The sequence below is a fragment of the Aspergillus udagawae genome, assembly GCF_001078395.1.
Source record: "Aspergillus udagawae IFM 46973 DNA, scaffold_3, whole genome shotgun sequence".
NCBI lineage: Eukaryota > Fungi > Ascomycota > Eurotiomycetes > Eurotiales > Aspergillaceae > Aspergillus > Aspergillus udagawae.
The window spans coordinates 516531-533277 of NW_025091266.1; the positions used below are offsets into that span (position 1 = coordinate 516531).

Below are 16747 nucleotides of genomic sequence, written 5' to 3' on the forward strand. Positions count from 1 at the left end.
CTATTTCACATTCGGGGAAACTGATATGCAGAGGGGTAATCGTAGGATACTTTGTTGAGAATAAGACAGAAGATGAAGCCGCCAACAAGATCGCATTGTGCTGGCAAATGAAAGACGTCCAGCCGATGCTCCAAGAACCGACCGGACGAAGGAAAAAGAGAAGAGAATTGCGCACCGTCAATAGTCCCAGAGATTACGAAGGATGACTCAGAAGATACTCTACAGCACCCTGAACGCTGCCACCTGAGCGTCGCAAAGCTTCAACATTCCTTTCGAACTCAAAGAAGCCCATATCGTTGAGTTGTCGAAGCTGATCAGCGTACCTTTCCTCAGGCGGCCGATTGTCCTGCGGCGGAGGGCTTCCAAGGCCGGCGCCTCCAAGCAGAGCCGCCAAAGGATTAGCACCGGTCGCACCTCCTTGGGCACCCATGGCCTGCATCATCTGCGACAGCAGCGCGGGATCTCGAAGGAAGGGGTTCTGCTGCGGATTGAAAGGATTTAAGCCGGCCTGTCCCTGTCCAGCCTGAGAACCTGTAGCTCCGAACATGGCAGGGTTCATCAAGAAACTGAATGGGTTCTGAAGATTCTGCTGGTTCTGGCCCTCACCGGTAGCTGTACTGCCAGCAGAGGCGCTGCCAGTTGCTCCTTGCGTGCCTTGGGATTGATCGCCACCGGCAGCGGTCGAGGAACTTGACGGGTTCGCGCCGAAATTTGGTGGGTTTCCACCGAAAAGAGCCGCGAAGGGATTGCCGGCTCCTAGGGCAGGAGCGAAAGGGTTGAAAGGAGGCGCACCCGCTGTACCCGCATTCGCATTATTGTTGTTCTGGTTGTCTCTGTTCTCCTCGGGCGTCGTGTTGGTCACCCCGGGGGCTGGGAACGCACTACCTCCGCCCAATCCACCGCCACCAAACGCCCTCTGCATCTGTAACATATGGCGGATAGAATTGGGATCGGTGAGCATGCGGCGAAATTCAGGGCTCTGCATCATTTGTCGCACTCCAGGACCCATATCACGCAACATGGGATTTTGTTGAATCATCATGTCGATCATGGCTGGGTTTTGCAGGGCTTCATTGATGGTGGATTGAAACTGAGGGTTTTCAAGCATGTTGAGCATGCTTTCGGCGTCGGGAGGAGGTCCCATCTAGACGCATCTGTCAGCCGTTGAACTCGGGAAGCAAGCAAAACTTCTCAATCGACAGTGGAACACTTACGCCGCCATCTGGACCGAACATGCCAGCGCCCGGAAGCTGCGCAAATCCAGCATATCTTGCACCTGTCAAGCCTGCGAGCGGGTTGTTACCAGTACCGGCAGCGAGATTGGTGGGCACAGCTCCAGCTGCAGGAGCAGCCGAGGTCCCACCAGGTGCAGATGCAGCCGCACTCTGCGTAGCCCCACCCTGTCTCTGATTGCTAGCAGCGCTCTTTACCAAATGGACAGTGTGGCCATCTTTGATCTTGTAAGTAGCTAAAGTCTCATTATCTTTGAGCACTCTTCCCGAGTAGATCAGACGCTGACGCTCAGCGGGAGTATCGGCATATTCGGAAGATGAAAGCTTCTGTTTCAACTCCGAGACTTGAGTAGAAAGAGGAAGAGTGAGGGTATATTTGGCGTCATTGGAGGATTTGATTGTAAAGGTGATGGGCGAATCTTCAGTCGTGGCGGTATCGTCGGCCATGATACGTAATTCAGGTGCGGGAGGGAGTATGAGAGGCTGATGTGCTGCAGAGAGGGATCACAGTACAGTCAAGGAAAAAGGATAGTTGTAGAATTCAAAAAGTGTGACTGAGAGTATGAGACAACAGGTAAAATGATGAAATTGAGGGACAGATGAGCCGGCTGCCTTTCTGTAAGCTGGATATGGGGAGAGGCCCCTCTAGGCTGTAAGTGGTTGGTAAGGTGGAAGCAGGCAGAATCCCATCGACCGCCTTTCTTTAGCAGGTGAATTGATGTACTGAGCTCATGCAGCGTGAATCTTTGGCAATAATGTCACGTGCATCAGGGAACAAACGGCATAAACCCACGTGACTGGAGCTTCTTTCTCCCTTCGGAGCTGAATTTTCACTTCTGGCTTCTCAGGACGCAGTTGGGCAATACTCGCTCCTCTTGTGCAAGTACTTCCAACCCCGCTGCAATCCCTTCTCTGAGGACACTCGGTAATTGAGAGTCCTCTTTTTCATTTTCTCAAGCTGCAGCAATGGGATTGATTCTATTCTGAAGTCAAATTGACTGCAGTTGCGTCGTAAAACACTAGCAAAACTCAACCCTCGGTTCGGGCTTGGAAAAGCCAAAGTCGTTCATTATGGCTACCACTTCGAACATGTTCATGTATTCCCTGACGATCCAGCCTCCGACTGCGATCACACAGGCTATTCTGGGCCAGTTTGCAGGGACCAAGGAGCAGCAGATCGTGACCGCGTCAGGGTCGAAGCTCACGATTCATCGTCCCGATCCGACTCAGGGCAAGATTACACCAATCTTTTCCCAGGATGTCTTCGGTATCATCCGTTCTCTGGCAGCCTTTCGGCTGGCCGGAAGCAGTAAAGGTATGTTTGACGTTCTCCCTCCTCGCCCCAATCGCAAGACCAACTTAGTGATTCGTCAAGCTTCCCGGGCAGCACGATCCTTATCTGCCGAGCCGACCTTATTGGAAGCGGGACGTGCTCCGGTCGGTGTTGCTGACACTGCATGCTGTTTCTGAACTGTGCTGAAAGAATATTGCATATAGATTTTATAATCATCGGTTCGGACTCGGGACGTATCACAATCATTGAATACGTTCCCTCCCAGAATCGGTTCAACCGTATCCATCTTGAGACCTTCGGCAAGTCCGGCGTTCGTCGTGTCGTGCCTGGTCAATACCTTGCGGTCGATCCAAAAGGTAGAGCTTGTTTGATTGCCTCTGTGGAGAAGAATAAGCTCGTTTATGTTCTGAATCGGAACTCGCAGGCCGAGCTGACGATTTCGTCCCCTCTGGAGGCCCACAAGCCGCAGACCCTGGTCTTTGCGATGACGGCTCTGGACGTCGGCTACGAGAATCCTATCTTCGCGGCCCTCGAGGTCGAATATTCCGAGTCGGATCAGGATCCAACTGGTCGAGCGTACGAAGAGTCCGAAAAACTGCTTGTGTATTATGAACTTGACCTCGGTCTGAATCATGTTGTTCGCAAGTGGGCAGATCCTGTTGACCGCACCGCAGCTATGCTGTTCCAGGTGCCGGGAGGAGCCGATGGTCCCAGTGGTGTCTTGGTATGTGCAGAGGATAACATTACCTACCGGCACTCAAACCAAGATGCATTCAGAGTGCCGATCCCTCGACGCATTGGTGCAACGGAAAATCCCGAGCGCAAGCGCTCTATCGTCGCGGGCGTCATGCACAGGATGAGGGGTGCTTTCTTCTTCCTTCTCCAGAGTGAAGATGGCGACCTGTTCAAGCTTACCCTCGATATGGTGGAGGATGACAACGGGCAACTGACTGGCGAGGTTAAAAGATTGAAGATCAAATACTTCGATACAGTCCCTGTCGCATCCAATCTGTTGATCCTGAAAAGTGGCTTCCTCTACGTTGCCAGTGAAGCAGGAAACCATCACTTCTACCAATTCGAGAAGCTGGGAGACGACGACGAAGAGACTGAATTCAGCAGTGAAAACTTTCCTGCGGATCCCTCTCTTCCCTATGAGCCGGTGTTCTTCCGACCGAGAGGAGCGGAGAACCTCAACCTCGTTGAGACACTCAACTCTCTCAACCCTTTGATCGATAGTAAGATTGTGAATCTTAACGAAGACGACGCTCCTCAAATTTACACTGTGTCCGGTGCTGGCGCCCGGAGCAGCTTCAGGACCCTCAAGCATGGTCTGGAAGTCTCTGAGATCGTGGAATCGGAGCTCCCCAGTGTACCTTCCGCTGTTTGGACTACCAAGTTGACTCGTGCTGATGAGTTTGATGCTTACATTATTCTCTCTTTCGCGAACGGTACTTTGGTTCTCAGCATCGGCGAGACAGTCGAAGAAGTTACCGATACCGGCTTTCTTTCAACCGCTCCTACTTTGGCGGTTCAGCAGCTCGGTGAGGATTCGCTGATTCAGGTTCACCCGAGGGGCATCCGCCATATCCTTGCGGATCGGCGTGTCAATGAGTGGCCCGCTCCTCAACATCGTTCGATTGTCGCGGCTGCGACAAATGAGCGTCAGGTGGCCGTTGCCCTCAGTTCGGGTGAAATCGTGTACTTCGAGATGGATGTCGATGGAACACTCGCTGAATACGATGAGAGACGCCAGATGTCGGGTACAGTCACATGCCTTAGTTTAGGCGAGGTGCCTGAAGGCCGTGTGAGAAGTTCTTTTTTGGCCGTCGGATGTGACGACTCTACTGTACGCATTCTGAGCTTGGATCCAGACTCGACCTTGGAGAATAAGTCAGTCCAGGCTCTTACATCGGCCCCATCAGCGTTGAACATCATGTCAATGGCCGATTCAAGCTCGGGAGGTACGACACTCTATTTGCACATTGGCCTTTACTCCGGTGTCTACCTCCGGACTGTTCTCGACGAGGTGACTGGCGAACTTTCGGATACTCGTACCCGTTTCCTGGGAGCCAAGCCAGTCAAGCTATTTCGTGTTTCTGTCAAAGGGCAGACGGCGGTTCTCGCGCTCAGCTCCCGACCATGGCTGGGCTACTCCGACACCCAGACGAAAGGTTTCATGCTCACCCCGTTAGATTACGTGGGCTTGGAATGGGGCTGGGATTTCTCCAGTGAGCAGTGTGTTGAAGGCATGGTTGGTATCCAGGCACAGAATCTTCGGTATGTTCATCCCCCTCTACTCTGTTGCTCACTTGTCCTTCGTGATCGTATGATGAGAACTTTAATCCGAAAAGTTCATGTGGATCATCTCTTTAAAGTTTATATCTCCAATTGTTCCTACTGAGATCACTGCAACATACACAATTCCAATGTCAAATAATGTCGTACTGGATGCATTTGACTAACTCGTTCACGCCGACGACAGGATTTTCTCTATCGAGAAGTTGGACAACAACATGCTGCAGGAGTCAATTTCTCTTTCAAACACGCCCCGTCGAATGCTTAAGCATCCAGAACAGCCATTGTTCTATGTTATTGAGTCGGACAACAATGTTCTATCGCCGGCTACCAGAGCCAGGTTGATTGAAGATTCCACGGAGCGTAATGGCGAGACGAATGTTCTTCCGCCCGAAGAATTTGGCTATCCACGGGCGACGGGTCACTGGGCGTCTTGCATTCAAATCGTCGATCCCCTGGATGCCAAAGCGGTGATTTCAACGATCGAACTCGAGGAGAACGAGGCCGCTGTCAGCATGGCAGCCGTACCCTTTTCTAGCCAGGACGATGAAACTTTCCTCGTGGTGGGAACGGCCAAGGATATGATTGTCAACCCTCCCTCATCAGCGGGAGGCTTCATCCACATTTACAGATTCCAAGAAGATGGGAAGGAGCTGGAGTTCATTCACAAGACCAAGGTTGAAGAGCCACCTCTTGCTCTCCTCGCGTTCCAGGGGCGTCTTCTTGCCGGCATCGGCTCTACCCTTCGGGTCTACGACCTGGGAATGAAACAGCTGCTCCGAAAATGTCAGGCTCCCGTGGTGTCAAAGACTATTGTTGGCCTTCAGACACAAGGTAGCCGAATTATTGTCAGCGACGTCCGCGAAAGCGTGACGTATGTCGTATACAAGTACCAGGAGAACGTCTTGATTCCTTTCGTTGATGATTCCGTCTCTCGCTGGACGACGAGCACCACCATGGTAGACTACGAGACTGTTGCCGGTGGTGACAAATTTGGTAACCTCTGGCTCGTGCGCTGTCCTAAGAAGGTCTCGGAAGAGGCAGATGAGGATGGATCGGGAGCCCACCTGATTCATGAGCGCGGTTATCTGCATGGCACACCACATCGCCTGGATCTGATGATCCACACCTACACACAGGATATCCCGACCAGCTTGCACAAAACACAACTAGTGGCAGGTGGACGGGACATCCTTGTGTGGACCGGGTTTCAGGGTACAATTGGCATGCTTGTGCCTTTTGTGAGCCGCGAGGATGTGGACTTTTTCCAGAACCTAGAGATGCAACTAGCCGCACAGTGCCCACCCCTTGCCGGACGGGATCATCTCATCTATCGCAGCTATTATGCCCCAGTCAAGGGTGTGATTGATGGAGATTTGTGCGAAATGTATTTCTTACTGCCTAATGACACGAAGATGATGATTGCAGCGGAACTGGATCGTTCCGTCAGAGAGATTGAGCGGAAGATCTCGGTAAGTCAACCCACTTCCGACGTTGTGTCTGGGATGATGTCGCTAACGATATACATAGGATATGCGAACGAGGGTGGCGTACTAAGTAATTCTGATGGCAATTCCGGCGTCTGTGTGCGAGGGTCTATAGATACCCAATGACGATCATGCTAGATAAGCATATGTACAGATTTTATATCAACCTTCCGGTTTCCAAGCAGTCATGCGATCTGTAAGCGGATGTCTCTTGCCTCGCTCGGTCTTCTGCTTCTCTCGGTTGATCTTGAGCTGGATGCAGCCTGCACTCTCATGTGCAGGTCTGTATGAGACGAGAATGAGGTTTTTTGCCCTCGACGATCTTTGAGTACGGTTTTATCCGTTATGCACCACGGATATTGAATCGTAATTTATCAGTCGGGACAGTCTCGTAGCTCTTATCTAATAATACCATGATCATCTAGTCATATTCGCATGTCTTCCTACATATCACGATTTCCATTTCGTAGAATCCTCCTATCTTAAAAGTAGGAGAGTAGAGGAATGTAGCTCGCGCACGCTGATTGGCTGGTGCCCCTCATACTCTAGGAAGCCAATGTCTTTTCAATCACGCAGGCTGCCCTGAGCTGTTCCATACTTGGTCATCCTCTCCTCTCCTTTCCAGTCGAGTAAATCACCACTGATCCAAAACACCATCCGACAGGATAAAGCATACATCATGTCCGCTCAACCACCCGCCGAACAACCCTGGCACGCCGCCTTCCCAGCACCCCGCAATACCGCCCGCAGCATCTCCCGAGAAGATATGCTCCAGTGGATGCGGGAGGGCAAGCAGCCAGGGAAGGACTACGTACTTGTTGATCTTCGCCGGAATGACCACGAAGTGAGTTGCCTGCCGTCTCTGTTACCGAAATTGTGCTTGTAATTGTAATTGTGCTGATCTGTAACTCAGGGAGGAACGATCAAGGGCTCGCTGAACCTGCCCGCTCAGAGCTTGTATTATTCTCTGCCGACGGTGTATAATCTTCTCCGTGCCGGAGGGGTCAAGTACATTATTTGGTATTGTGGTATGTGGTTGGCCTTTGCAGGATCCCGCAGGGCTGTGCTTGATTCTCGGGGATTGCTTGATTGCTCATGCTGATATAGGCTCTTCGGCGGGGAGGGGGACTCGAGCTGCGAATTGGTTTGCGGATTACCTTGAGGACCGTAAAGACAACTCGATCGAGAGCTTGGTGCTACAGGGTGGAATCAAGGGGTGGGTGGGTGCTGGTGAGGAATATAGGGAGTTGATGGAGGGGTTTGATGCACAGGTTTGGCAGAAGAATGGGATTGAGTTGAAGTGAGGCAGACGGGAGCCAGCTTGAGGATATATGACTGAGATGTGGATATATATGTACATAGAACGATAACGATACTACTGTCGGACATCTTGATCTATAATGCGGGCGACCCAGAGACACTTTTTATACTGGAAACGGGGCGTGGCAATTTGGGAATCTCTATTTTGACAATGTATTCAAGGCAATAGAGGAATGCCAGGCCTGGTTGTCGCATTTGTCGCCGATTAGGTAGTAGGCATTACGCGGAGAATTAGCAGTTTGGGCGCCCATGATGAGATAGAATGAGGTCTAGTAAACGACGGGGCATTGGCTCTGGGGCGATGTCCAGATTACAGTTCTGGCTCGTCATAGAGCAAGCTTTCAATCAGCAGCTTGGAGCGAGTTGCAATATCACATCTTAAATCTCCGTAAGGTCACCACATGCAAGAGACGTTGTAGGAAGAGAAACTCGACGTGACTGACTAGTTGTGGCAGACGATATCCGATCCGAGATGATTGCCGACAATGCTGGTCCATACTCCACACGATGTGGGGTCAAGAGCTTACTGCCCTAGAAGGCAGGTCGACCCTTGATAATTAAGCATATCAGCCAGGATGCTCGGCTCTATCACACAGGCATACAAAGACTCAAGACTTGTCCGTTCTGATTAGCTGAAACGTCCGAGTCGCCGATATTGGCTCATGCAGTGGCATCAAATGGCCTGATAGGATTGACCCCGCTAGTTGCATACTTGAATCGCAGCTATTTCAACTTGACAAAGTTGACAGCCTGATAAACTGCATGTTCCCGCTGCAACCTAGTTCCGCCCTAGCACTGACCCAATTTCAGCTCTCATCATGGCGTTCGCTCAAGCAATACTCTCCAACCCTGCTATTCCGATTGAAGATCGGCAACAGGCGCTCGACCGTGCTTTTTCCGACCCAGGTCTACCTACAGCTCATCCGACTTCTTCTTTCTGGCTCAGAACTCCACATCCCGAAATTGCCCAGGCGCAGCCTACGGAGCTGCCATCTGAGGCAGAAGTAGTCATCATCGGTTCTGGAGTGACTGGAACCTCAATTGCAAGGACTCTGCTGAAGTCCCGCAAGCCTGGGAAGGACACCAAAGCCCGACCAGCTGTTGTTATCTTGGAAGCGCGCGATGTCTGTAGTGGTGCCACTGGCCGCAATGGCGGTCACATCCTCGAGACAGCGGAAGAGTTTGCAGAGCTCGAAGCATCGCTCGGCCTTGAAGCGGCTAAGAAAGTCGTGAGGTTTCGAATGGCTCATCTGCAGGAGATCTTAAAGACCGCTGATGAGTATGGACTGACGGAGGAGACTCAAGCGAGAAAAGTTCAGTTTCTATGTGTTTATTTTGATGAGAGAGGCTGGAAGGGCGCTTTATCTCGCCTGCAACGTCTGAAAGAGTGTTTACCTCATGAGACCATCGAGTGGACAGCATATGAGAGAAATGAGATTCCAAAGGTGAGTTGCAGATTTTCTTTCACTCGGCAGGCTCGTCTGAATTTGCTTTTGCTGAAATGTGCAGGAATTTTGCCTCCCTCATGCTCGAGGTATCGTCGCTGGTCCGGCTGGTGCTATCTGGCCTTACCGATTTATCACCGGCGTTTTGGCTCACTTGCGCAGCGAATTCCCCCAGGATCTGCTAATTAAAGCCAAAACACCGGTGACAGCTATCCGCGATATTACCCCTGGAGAGATGACTCCGTTGCGATATTCGATTGAAACGACCAGAGGCACTATCCGCGCTCGTCATGTCGTTCACTGTACCAACGCTCATGTCGGCCATCTTGTTCCCGGATTGAGAGGCCGTATTTACTCAGTCCGAGGGCAAATGTCCGCGCAGACACCCGGAAGCAAGTTCCGCAATCAGGGAACCGAGCATTCTTGGATTTTCAACTACGACCGGGGATTCGACTATCTAACCCAGTTACCACCGTCCGAGGCAGGCGAGATGATGATGTTCGGAGGCGGGTTTGCTCAAGGCGAGCTTGGTGGTATTTCCGACCTTGGTATCTCCACCGACTCGGAGCTGAGCCTATACGCTGATATTCATCTCTCTGGGGCGTTGAGCGCTATTTTTGGCCGCGAGAACTGGGGCAGCGTCCCAGGTCCCAGTGTGGAGAAGATGTGGACAGGGAATATGGGTTTCAGCGCAGACGGCTTACCGTGGGTAGGGCAACTTCCCGTGTCTCTGACTGAAAGGGAACAGAAAGAGAAAGGCCAAGGAGCTGAATGGGTCTCTGCCGGATTTTCAGGGGAGGGAATGGTGTACGCATGGCTATGCGGAAAAGCTGTGGGAACGATGTTACTGGCTTATGACGATGAACTGCTAGAGACAGAATCTGCAGACCTCTCCTGGTTTCCAGAGCAAATGCTGGTGACTGAGAAGAGGATCAAGAAATCTGTTCTACCTCGTGATACCGATGGTATATCATCTTATTTGCAGTTAACCAGGTAGTGGAAAGATATGGGAGTCTTCCGAAGAGAGAGTTGAAAAGGTATTGACTGTCAGCCATGTGCTCTAAGATAGTCTGTCTGTTTAGGGGGGCGACTTGCACTCCTTTGCCTATGTTCATTCTCTTATTTGCCCAATGCATCCACCCAGTAAGCCATCGTTTCCAGGCCTTCACATCTCCCATGGTGAGCAATCGCCGCATTTGTGCGTACAATCGGACTCCCTCATCCTCTTCTTCACTTCTGCTGTGCTGGCAACAGCATCACAATACAAGAAAGTCTATCAACCCTAACTGCCTCCCAGTATGATTATCGCCTCCCAAGAGGTTTCAGAGTGGATCTAGTCCATCGCTTGGGCAGACTGGCGTACGTAATACCCCGCTCCTGCTGAACACCATTCGCATATTGGAATTCCCCCAGTTTCCCAAGAGAGGGCATAACACGTGCAATTTGAACAGGGGAGTCTGGAATGACATTTTTGTGAGCTTGTTCGCTTAAATCATACTTGCAAGACCATCTGGACCCTTCATACATGGTCGTTTTCAAAGCGTTCAAAGACCCCGCAAGGTCTTTGCAATATGGTATGGATACCAGATGGATGGAGAGTAAGATCGAATGAAACTAATCGCCCGAATGAGCAATGCTCTTATCGGATCCTGATCCTTTGTGAAGATAGTTCTATAGACCTGAGCCGTGGGTCTGTTTGAACCTATTCTCAAAAGGGCAGGTCGACCCTTGGGGTTTATCCTCCCCGCATCTCGATCAACGGCTTTTTAAGCTACTGTGGGGAACCGGCGCTTCAAGCACCTATGCATCCTTCACACTCACGAGTCACGACCCATAATAGGCATGTCGACGCCAAATCGCCGAACTCATCACGGATGGTGAGAAAAATTACATTCCCTAGGTCGCGTCAATGCAAACTCATCTTGTTGGCCCTGCAGTTGGACCTGCAAATCTAGACGTCGCAAATGTGATCGGGCCCGCCCTACATGTCATGCTTGCACCGAGCAAGGGCTCGTATGCGAGGGCTATGAGGTACGGCTGCGCTGGGGAACGGGCATTGCATCGCGAGGCCGTTTCGCCGGCGCAGATACGCCAGTAGAATCCTCCGTACCAGCTCGAGCCAAAGGCCGACGGCGAGATCGAAGTCGAGAAAGACGACGACAATGTACGATACTAGCGAGCTGCCCCAAAGAAGCTTCTCCCTTCCTTACGGATGAAAGTGCAAAAGGTAATTGGTTTTCCTTCCCTTCTCAGCATGCGTATCTTTAACCCTCATGATAGATTCTGAGTCCTGTAAGGAGCTACCTTCGTCTCGGATGCCGGGTAAGAGATCTGATGACGAGCAACTATTTCAAGAATGTGAGGGCGACCTTAATGAACTCTTCGATTCCTTCTGCTACGAGCCACTGATAGTAGAAAAAAGTTCTTTCATCGGGAATCAACATTTTGCACGCGACGACAGTTCATGATGAGAGTAACCTCTTTAGAACACATCTTCCAAGGCTGTGCCAGCAATCAGAAGCTCTATACCTCATTTGTATCACACTACAAGCCTCATTGACCGCGGATCTGGACGCCCGTTTTTTCGAGTACCTTGACGCCGGGTTGAATAAATTTCGCAATGAGCTCGCCAGAAGCGAAACATATCTGGAAGACGGCACCATGACTGCTGGTTTACTCTTATGTACCATTGGAGTAAGTTTACAGATCCTTTACTCCCCTTGATATACGTCGCTCATGAAGGTAGACAATGCACGGAATTCCGTGGTCAATGCATCTACGAGGGATGCACGGCATCCTCCAGTTGGACGACGTTGACAATCCGCGGAATGAAAAGACCCCGTTCCGTGCGCATCTTTTCGAGGTCATGGGGATCATGGACCTTCCTACTTTTTCCATCGGACGCCAGCACCCGCAGCTAGGTTTCTGGAGACGGCATTGTCGTAACCGGGTCTCCTCGGAAGGATTATCTGGACGGGATGAAGTTGAGGTCGTTAGCGGCTTGCCAAAATCCTTGATCGACATCTTCTCCTGCATTGGCGAGGGTGGTGCGACAGAGAAGGACTTCCAGGACTGGCCTGGTGCCCAGGGAAGCTTTCTCCAATGTCAGCTGTGGGAAGCATATCGATTAGCGGGGATTCTGGCCGTCCGCGACAGGCAACTATGCTCACCATGGAGCTCGGGAGAGGAAAGATTACAACCCCTGGATGGGAGAAAGCAGCCCCCTCGGACGCTCCCTTCAACTTCTGTGACTGTTTCCCGATTACTAAGTTGCGTTGACGCTATTCACCGCGCATCAGGAGGACAGGAGGACAGGGACACGTTGACCATGAATGCACTTCCCTACCCGACTTTTATTGCCGCTTTACAGACTGACGTTATGAATGATGATCCAACATTGAAGCAGTTTGTACGTAGTACCCTCCTTTGGAGCTCGATTGGGCCCGCTTGGAGGAAGCAGTGCCAACGTGAGTTGGAATTACTCGAAGAGTACTGGCGTCACAGGAGCGGAACAGTCAGCATCCACGACCTTGCGCAGGCACGAGGAGCAGAGCTGGGACTTATCTGAGAAGTGGATATATATTTTGTCCAAATGTGAGGTTGCTCAGGCTCGTACATTCGAGTATAATGGGCTCGTGCCTGACATAGTCTAAGACCCAGCAGATGACCTTCTTTCCGAGGCCTCGTACTTGAAGGGGGGGATGAACGGCGATCACCTCCAGGTACCACAGGTTCTTCAATCGATACTTGCTTTTTGATTCGGTCAATGGCGTCGCTATGAGCAGTTTATCGTTCTCCCAAATCTCTGGGGATGATCCGTCTGGGTATTTTTGCACATCTTGCTCAGGACACTTTGCGGTATACTTGTTCGCCAGTACCCTCCTCGCAAACCGGGCTGAAAGTATCGAGCAACCGCAGTTTGCTAGCAAAAAGTATTATCCTACCCAGCGTCCGTTCCAGATGGATCGGAGGCGGAAATAACAGAACAACTGTTCCTGCGTCGCCCCCGACCTTGCCGTCGCCGTTTGGCTCTGTGACCCCTGCTGCGGCATGCTTCGATTGCAGACGCTTAGACGGGAAATTTGGCCCAGCTGTGCGACGGTGGTGGATTGCAAGACAACACCTTCTACCATGGCCCGCTGAGCCCGGCGATACTGCCACCTGGATGTTTCTCGTGTCCATGGGGCAACGAGCGGACGCAACCATCTGATAAAAAGATCGTGGGCGAAGGAGAGAGTAATTGTATTGGCCGCAGCGAAGTCTGATCTTGGATCTATATCGAATGAGTTACACTCGTTGTGCTGTTTGCCATCAGGTCGGGAATCATTGTACCATTGTAGATGCGAAAGAGCTCCAACTTCGGGCTGGCGGATGGATTCTTGGGATTTGGGGGTTTTGTCAAGTACCCGAGGAGCTTCCATTTGCCTCAGCTCTTGCTTCATACAGTATCGAAAAATAGGACAGCTCGACTTTCACGAGGCGTAAATGTCCATTATGGCGCTGTTTAGGCGAGACTGAGTGCCTCAACCTGATTTGTTGGTTTTACTTCCATGAAGCAATCCAAACAGGATCATCGCGTTTCGCTTGGGGAGATCATTCGGCATTTCAAACGAATCAAGTAACTTAGAATCACAGGTGCAGACTATGCATGAGGCTGAATATCCCTTTACGGCAGGTCGACCCCCTTTTGCCGAGACGTTAACCGAACCTTGACATCTTCCCCCCGAGTGGATGATGGCTTCATTGGGACTCAATCCAGGTGTTTTAGCTCGTTTCTTATCTGAACCCATGCATTTCCCCGCATTTTGGCGATGTCTCCATTTGCCTCCCGAGATTTGGCTGAAGCGTCTTATTGGAATATGTGCACCAGTTGTTCGCTAGGCTTGCGAGCGCAGACATAGGCAGCATCTTTTGAAATCATTTATCAAGCATTGGCTGCCCGCTGGATACGAAGCAATGCTTCACCAACCGATTCAAACAGGCTCGGCTTGGACGAACAGACGGGAAAATCTACCAAGGTTTCCTTTATATTTGGTTCTATATCGATACCATCCAGCATTGATGGCAGACAGTCAACGCGATCGACCACCAAGCATTCGCCAGGAGGAGGGTGGCCTCCCTCCTGGGACATTTCTTTTGATCAGGGGTGGGTATTCATCTCAGTTTGCTGTATCGTCAATGTCTAATTGAGGTACAGAAGATGACGCAGAGAATCATGGACAACGTCGGATCCTACTCAATCCAGTGCCAACCAGGGATCCCAACGAGCCATTGGTGGGTCATTTGGTCCTTTCTACAACTGTGATTAACTGTAGCGTTAGAACTGGAGTACAGCGCGGAAGGCATGCAACTTTACTCTGGTGCTGGCGGTGACCGCGCTGATATTCACTGCGTGAGTCTCTCCTTGGTGATAAAACTAAATCCAAGCTGATGCGTTCACCGATGCATTCCAGACTCTCGATTCAGTCCATCTTTTGGCAGTTGATGGTCCCTGACCTGCAAGTAACTTATACCCAGCTCAACTGGGCACTGGCGGTTAATTTTGTCGGTCTTTCAATGGGATGTGTGATCTTCATTCCGCTGGCGAAGAAATTCGGACGGAGACCTGTATACCTGGTTTCGACGGCGTTGATGCTGGTGACGTCTTTCTGGATATCAAAATTGGAGAGCCTTGCGGAGCTGTATATCGCCAACTTGCTTCAGGGACTCGCCGGAGCGACAAACGAGTCGATTGTTCAGATCACGGTATGTTTCCTGCTTGCTGAGTTTTTCGGAGCTCATGCTTCTAGATCGCCGATCTCTTCTTCGTACATCATCGCGGAGGAATGAATGCTCTGTACATGACTATGGTGATGATTGGGGTAAGTAAAACCGCCCGCGTCCGCCGATCGCAGCCACGCTCATTTGTGCCATAACAGAGCTTCCTCTCTCCCATGGCGGCTGGGACTCAAGCAACACGACAAGGCTGGCGGGCATGCTATCGGACAATGGGCATCTGCAATGTGATTCTTTTCGTTCTGTTCATATTTCTCTACGAGGAGACCAAGTACTCCAAGGTCATTGAAGGCGTAAGCGCGTCCGCGGAACCTGCTGGGGATGCTCAGCAGGTTTCCGTGGACAACCTCAAGGCGGATTGCAAGCCCGATCTGGAATGTCCTGCGAGTAGGGTGCAGACGAATACGGCAGGCCACCATGAACTCGATCACACCATCCCCATGAAGACCTGGAGACAGAGGCTCAGTCTCTGGACCTACACCCCGGAGCCGATCTGGCCATACTTTTATCGTCCGTTCATCGTGCTAACCACGTTCCCTGCCGTCCTGTTCTGCGCCGTGCAGTATGCCTGCGGGATAGCGTTGCTAACCATCATGTCGAGTGTGATCTCTTTGGTGTTTCCCATGCCTCCTTACTTGTTCACTGCTCAGCAGATTGGATTCATGAGTGTCGGCCCGTTCATTGGCAACTTGATTGGGTCGTTCTACGGGGGATTTTTTGGGGATCGGTCGATCTTGTTCTTTGCAAGGCGTAACAAGGGCTACTACGAGCCGGAAATGCGTCTATACATTCTCCATCTTCCTGCCTTGGCCATGTGCGGGGGCCCAATCATGTTTGGGGCCACAGTTGCCAGGGTAAGCGTTCCGACGGTTGTGTCTTCTGCCTGACCGACAACTGATTCTCCTCAGGGCATGCACTGGATCTGGCCGAGCATCGGCGGCGCACTATTTGGTTTTGGACTGGGCAGTATTGGCGATGCAGCTTTGACGCTGGTGATTGACAGCTATGTTGAGGTACAATGCCCAACCCTTTTTCCCTGCTGCTGCCTGGGCTATTCTGACTAGCGGGTCGGTGCTAGATCACTGGAGATGCCTTCACAGGCGTTACGTTTCTACGCAACGCCATCGGCATCGGAATTCCCTTTGCTATCTCGCCTTGGATGCAGCAGAGCGGATTGACCAACATGTTCATCGCCTGCGGGATCATCAGTCTGGCGATCACCATGACCATCTTCCCGATGGTGATGTATGGGAAAAAGGTTCGGGTGAGGACCGCAGGTCGATATCGATTGATGGCGGCTCAACAGGGGCAATGAATTTTAGTTACATTTTGTCGTCCTTCCAAATCCTGATTCGGAGGACCCATCGGACAGAAAGGCTGGGGAGACGGGACCCAACTCCGCCGAGCTGGAAGTCGGCACCTGGCGTGATCGGGAAACTGTCAAGTCTCAGACTTTTATATGCAGGAGCTTAATCGGAGACACTGTCGGTTGGTCTATACTTCGGCTAAGAGCGGATAGAACTGGAGTGGCTCCATAGAGCCAATTCTAGAATTTCGCTCGGTTATCCTCGTCTTTGAGATCATAGAAGATAAGAGGTAAAACAGTTCAATTGCGAAAAAAGCAGTCCGGAATTGACCCAATTTATCAAATATTTTCATGTTGTTATCAGGCGGGAGACAAGAATCAATGTCATGGTGTCATTTGAACTTTTTTTTAGCCGGGCTCGTATACCAAGCTAAGTGCGGTACGGTTAGGCGCATCAAAGGGCGTGCACTGCAGCCACACCCAGCCGAGGAGTCATGATGTCGATTGAAAGGCGCAAATCAAGCAGGAAAAACCCCCGTATTGTACTCGATACCAGTATCAAGGTCCTCATTACAATCCTATTGAAAATCTTA

At 51.2% G+C, this 16747-nt stretch overlaps 6 protein-coding genes across 6 annotated transcripts; 5 read left to right on the forward strand and 1 right to left on the reverse strand.

The window, feature by feature from the left end:
- Positions 1-193: 193 nt before the first annotated feature.
- On the reverse strand, positions 194-1679 carry Aud_004038 (ubiquitin domain-containing protein DSK2; the record flags this gene model as incomplete). The annotated part of the gene is made up of 2 exons (XM_043288982.1): positions 194-1144; positions 1215-1679. 2 exons carry the CDS (start codon positions 1677-1679, stop codon positions 194-196), a joined length of 1416 nt encoding a protein of 471 aa, XP_043144917.1.
- A 624-nt stretch (positions 1680-2303) lies between these two features.
- Aud_004039 (DDB1/RSE1 family protein) lies at positions 2304-6378 on the forward strand (the record flags this gene model as incomplete). Its single annotated transcript, XM_043288983.1, has 4 exons — positions 2304-2547; positions 2730-4803; positions 5009-6293; positions 6352-6378. The coding sequence occupies 4 exons, from the start codon at positions 2304-2306 to the stop codon at positions 6376-6378; spliced, it is 3630 nt and encodes a 1209-aa protein (XP_043144918.1).
- A 609-nt stretch (positions 6379-6987) lies between these two features.
- On the forward strand, positions 6988-7612 carry Aud_004040 (putative arsenate reductase (Arc2); the record flags this gene model as incomplete). The annotated part of the gene is made up of 3 exons (XM_043288984.1): positions 6988-7152; positions 7222-7336; positions 7416-7612. The coding sequence occupies 3 exons, from the start codon at positions 6988-6990 to the stop codon at positions 7610-7612; spliced, it is 477 nt and encodes a 158-aa protein (XP_043144919.1).
- Positions 7613-8446: 834 nt separating this feature from the next.
- Positions 8447-10070, forward strand: Aud_004041 (NAD(P)/FAD-dependent oxidoreductase; the record flags this gene model as incomplete). Its single annotated transcript, XM_043288985.1, has 2 exons — positions 8447-9073; positions 9138-10070. 2 exons carry the CDS (start codon positions 8447-8449, stop codon positions 10068-10070), a joined length of 1560 nt encoding a protein of 519 aa, XP_043144920.1.
- A 1318-nt stretch (positions 10071-11388) lies between these two features.
- On the forward strand, positions 11389-12641 carry Aud_004042 (uncharacterized protein; the record flags this gene model as incomplete). Its single annotated transcript, XM_043288986.1, has 3 exons — positions 11389-11395; positions 11535-11767; positions 11820-12641. The coding sequence occupies 3 exons, from the start codon at positions 11389-11391 to the stop codon at positions 12639-12641; spliced, it is 1062 nt and encodes a 353-aa protein (XP_043144921.1).
- A 1493-nt stretch (positions 12642-14134) lies between these two features.
- On the forward strand, positions 14135-16163 carry Aud_004043 (putative MFS transporter; the record flags this gene model as incomplete). Its single annotated transcript, XM_043288987.1, has 8 exons — positions 14135-14219; positions 14271-14347; positions 14395-14465; positions 14527-14818; positions 14863-14934; positions 14992-15702; positions 15757-15861; positions 15927-16163. 8 exons carry the CDS (start codon positions 14135-14137, stop codon positions 16161-16163), a joined length of 1650 nt encoding a protein of 549 aa, XP_043144922.1.
- Positions 16164-16747: the final 584 nt, after the last annotated feature.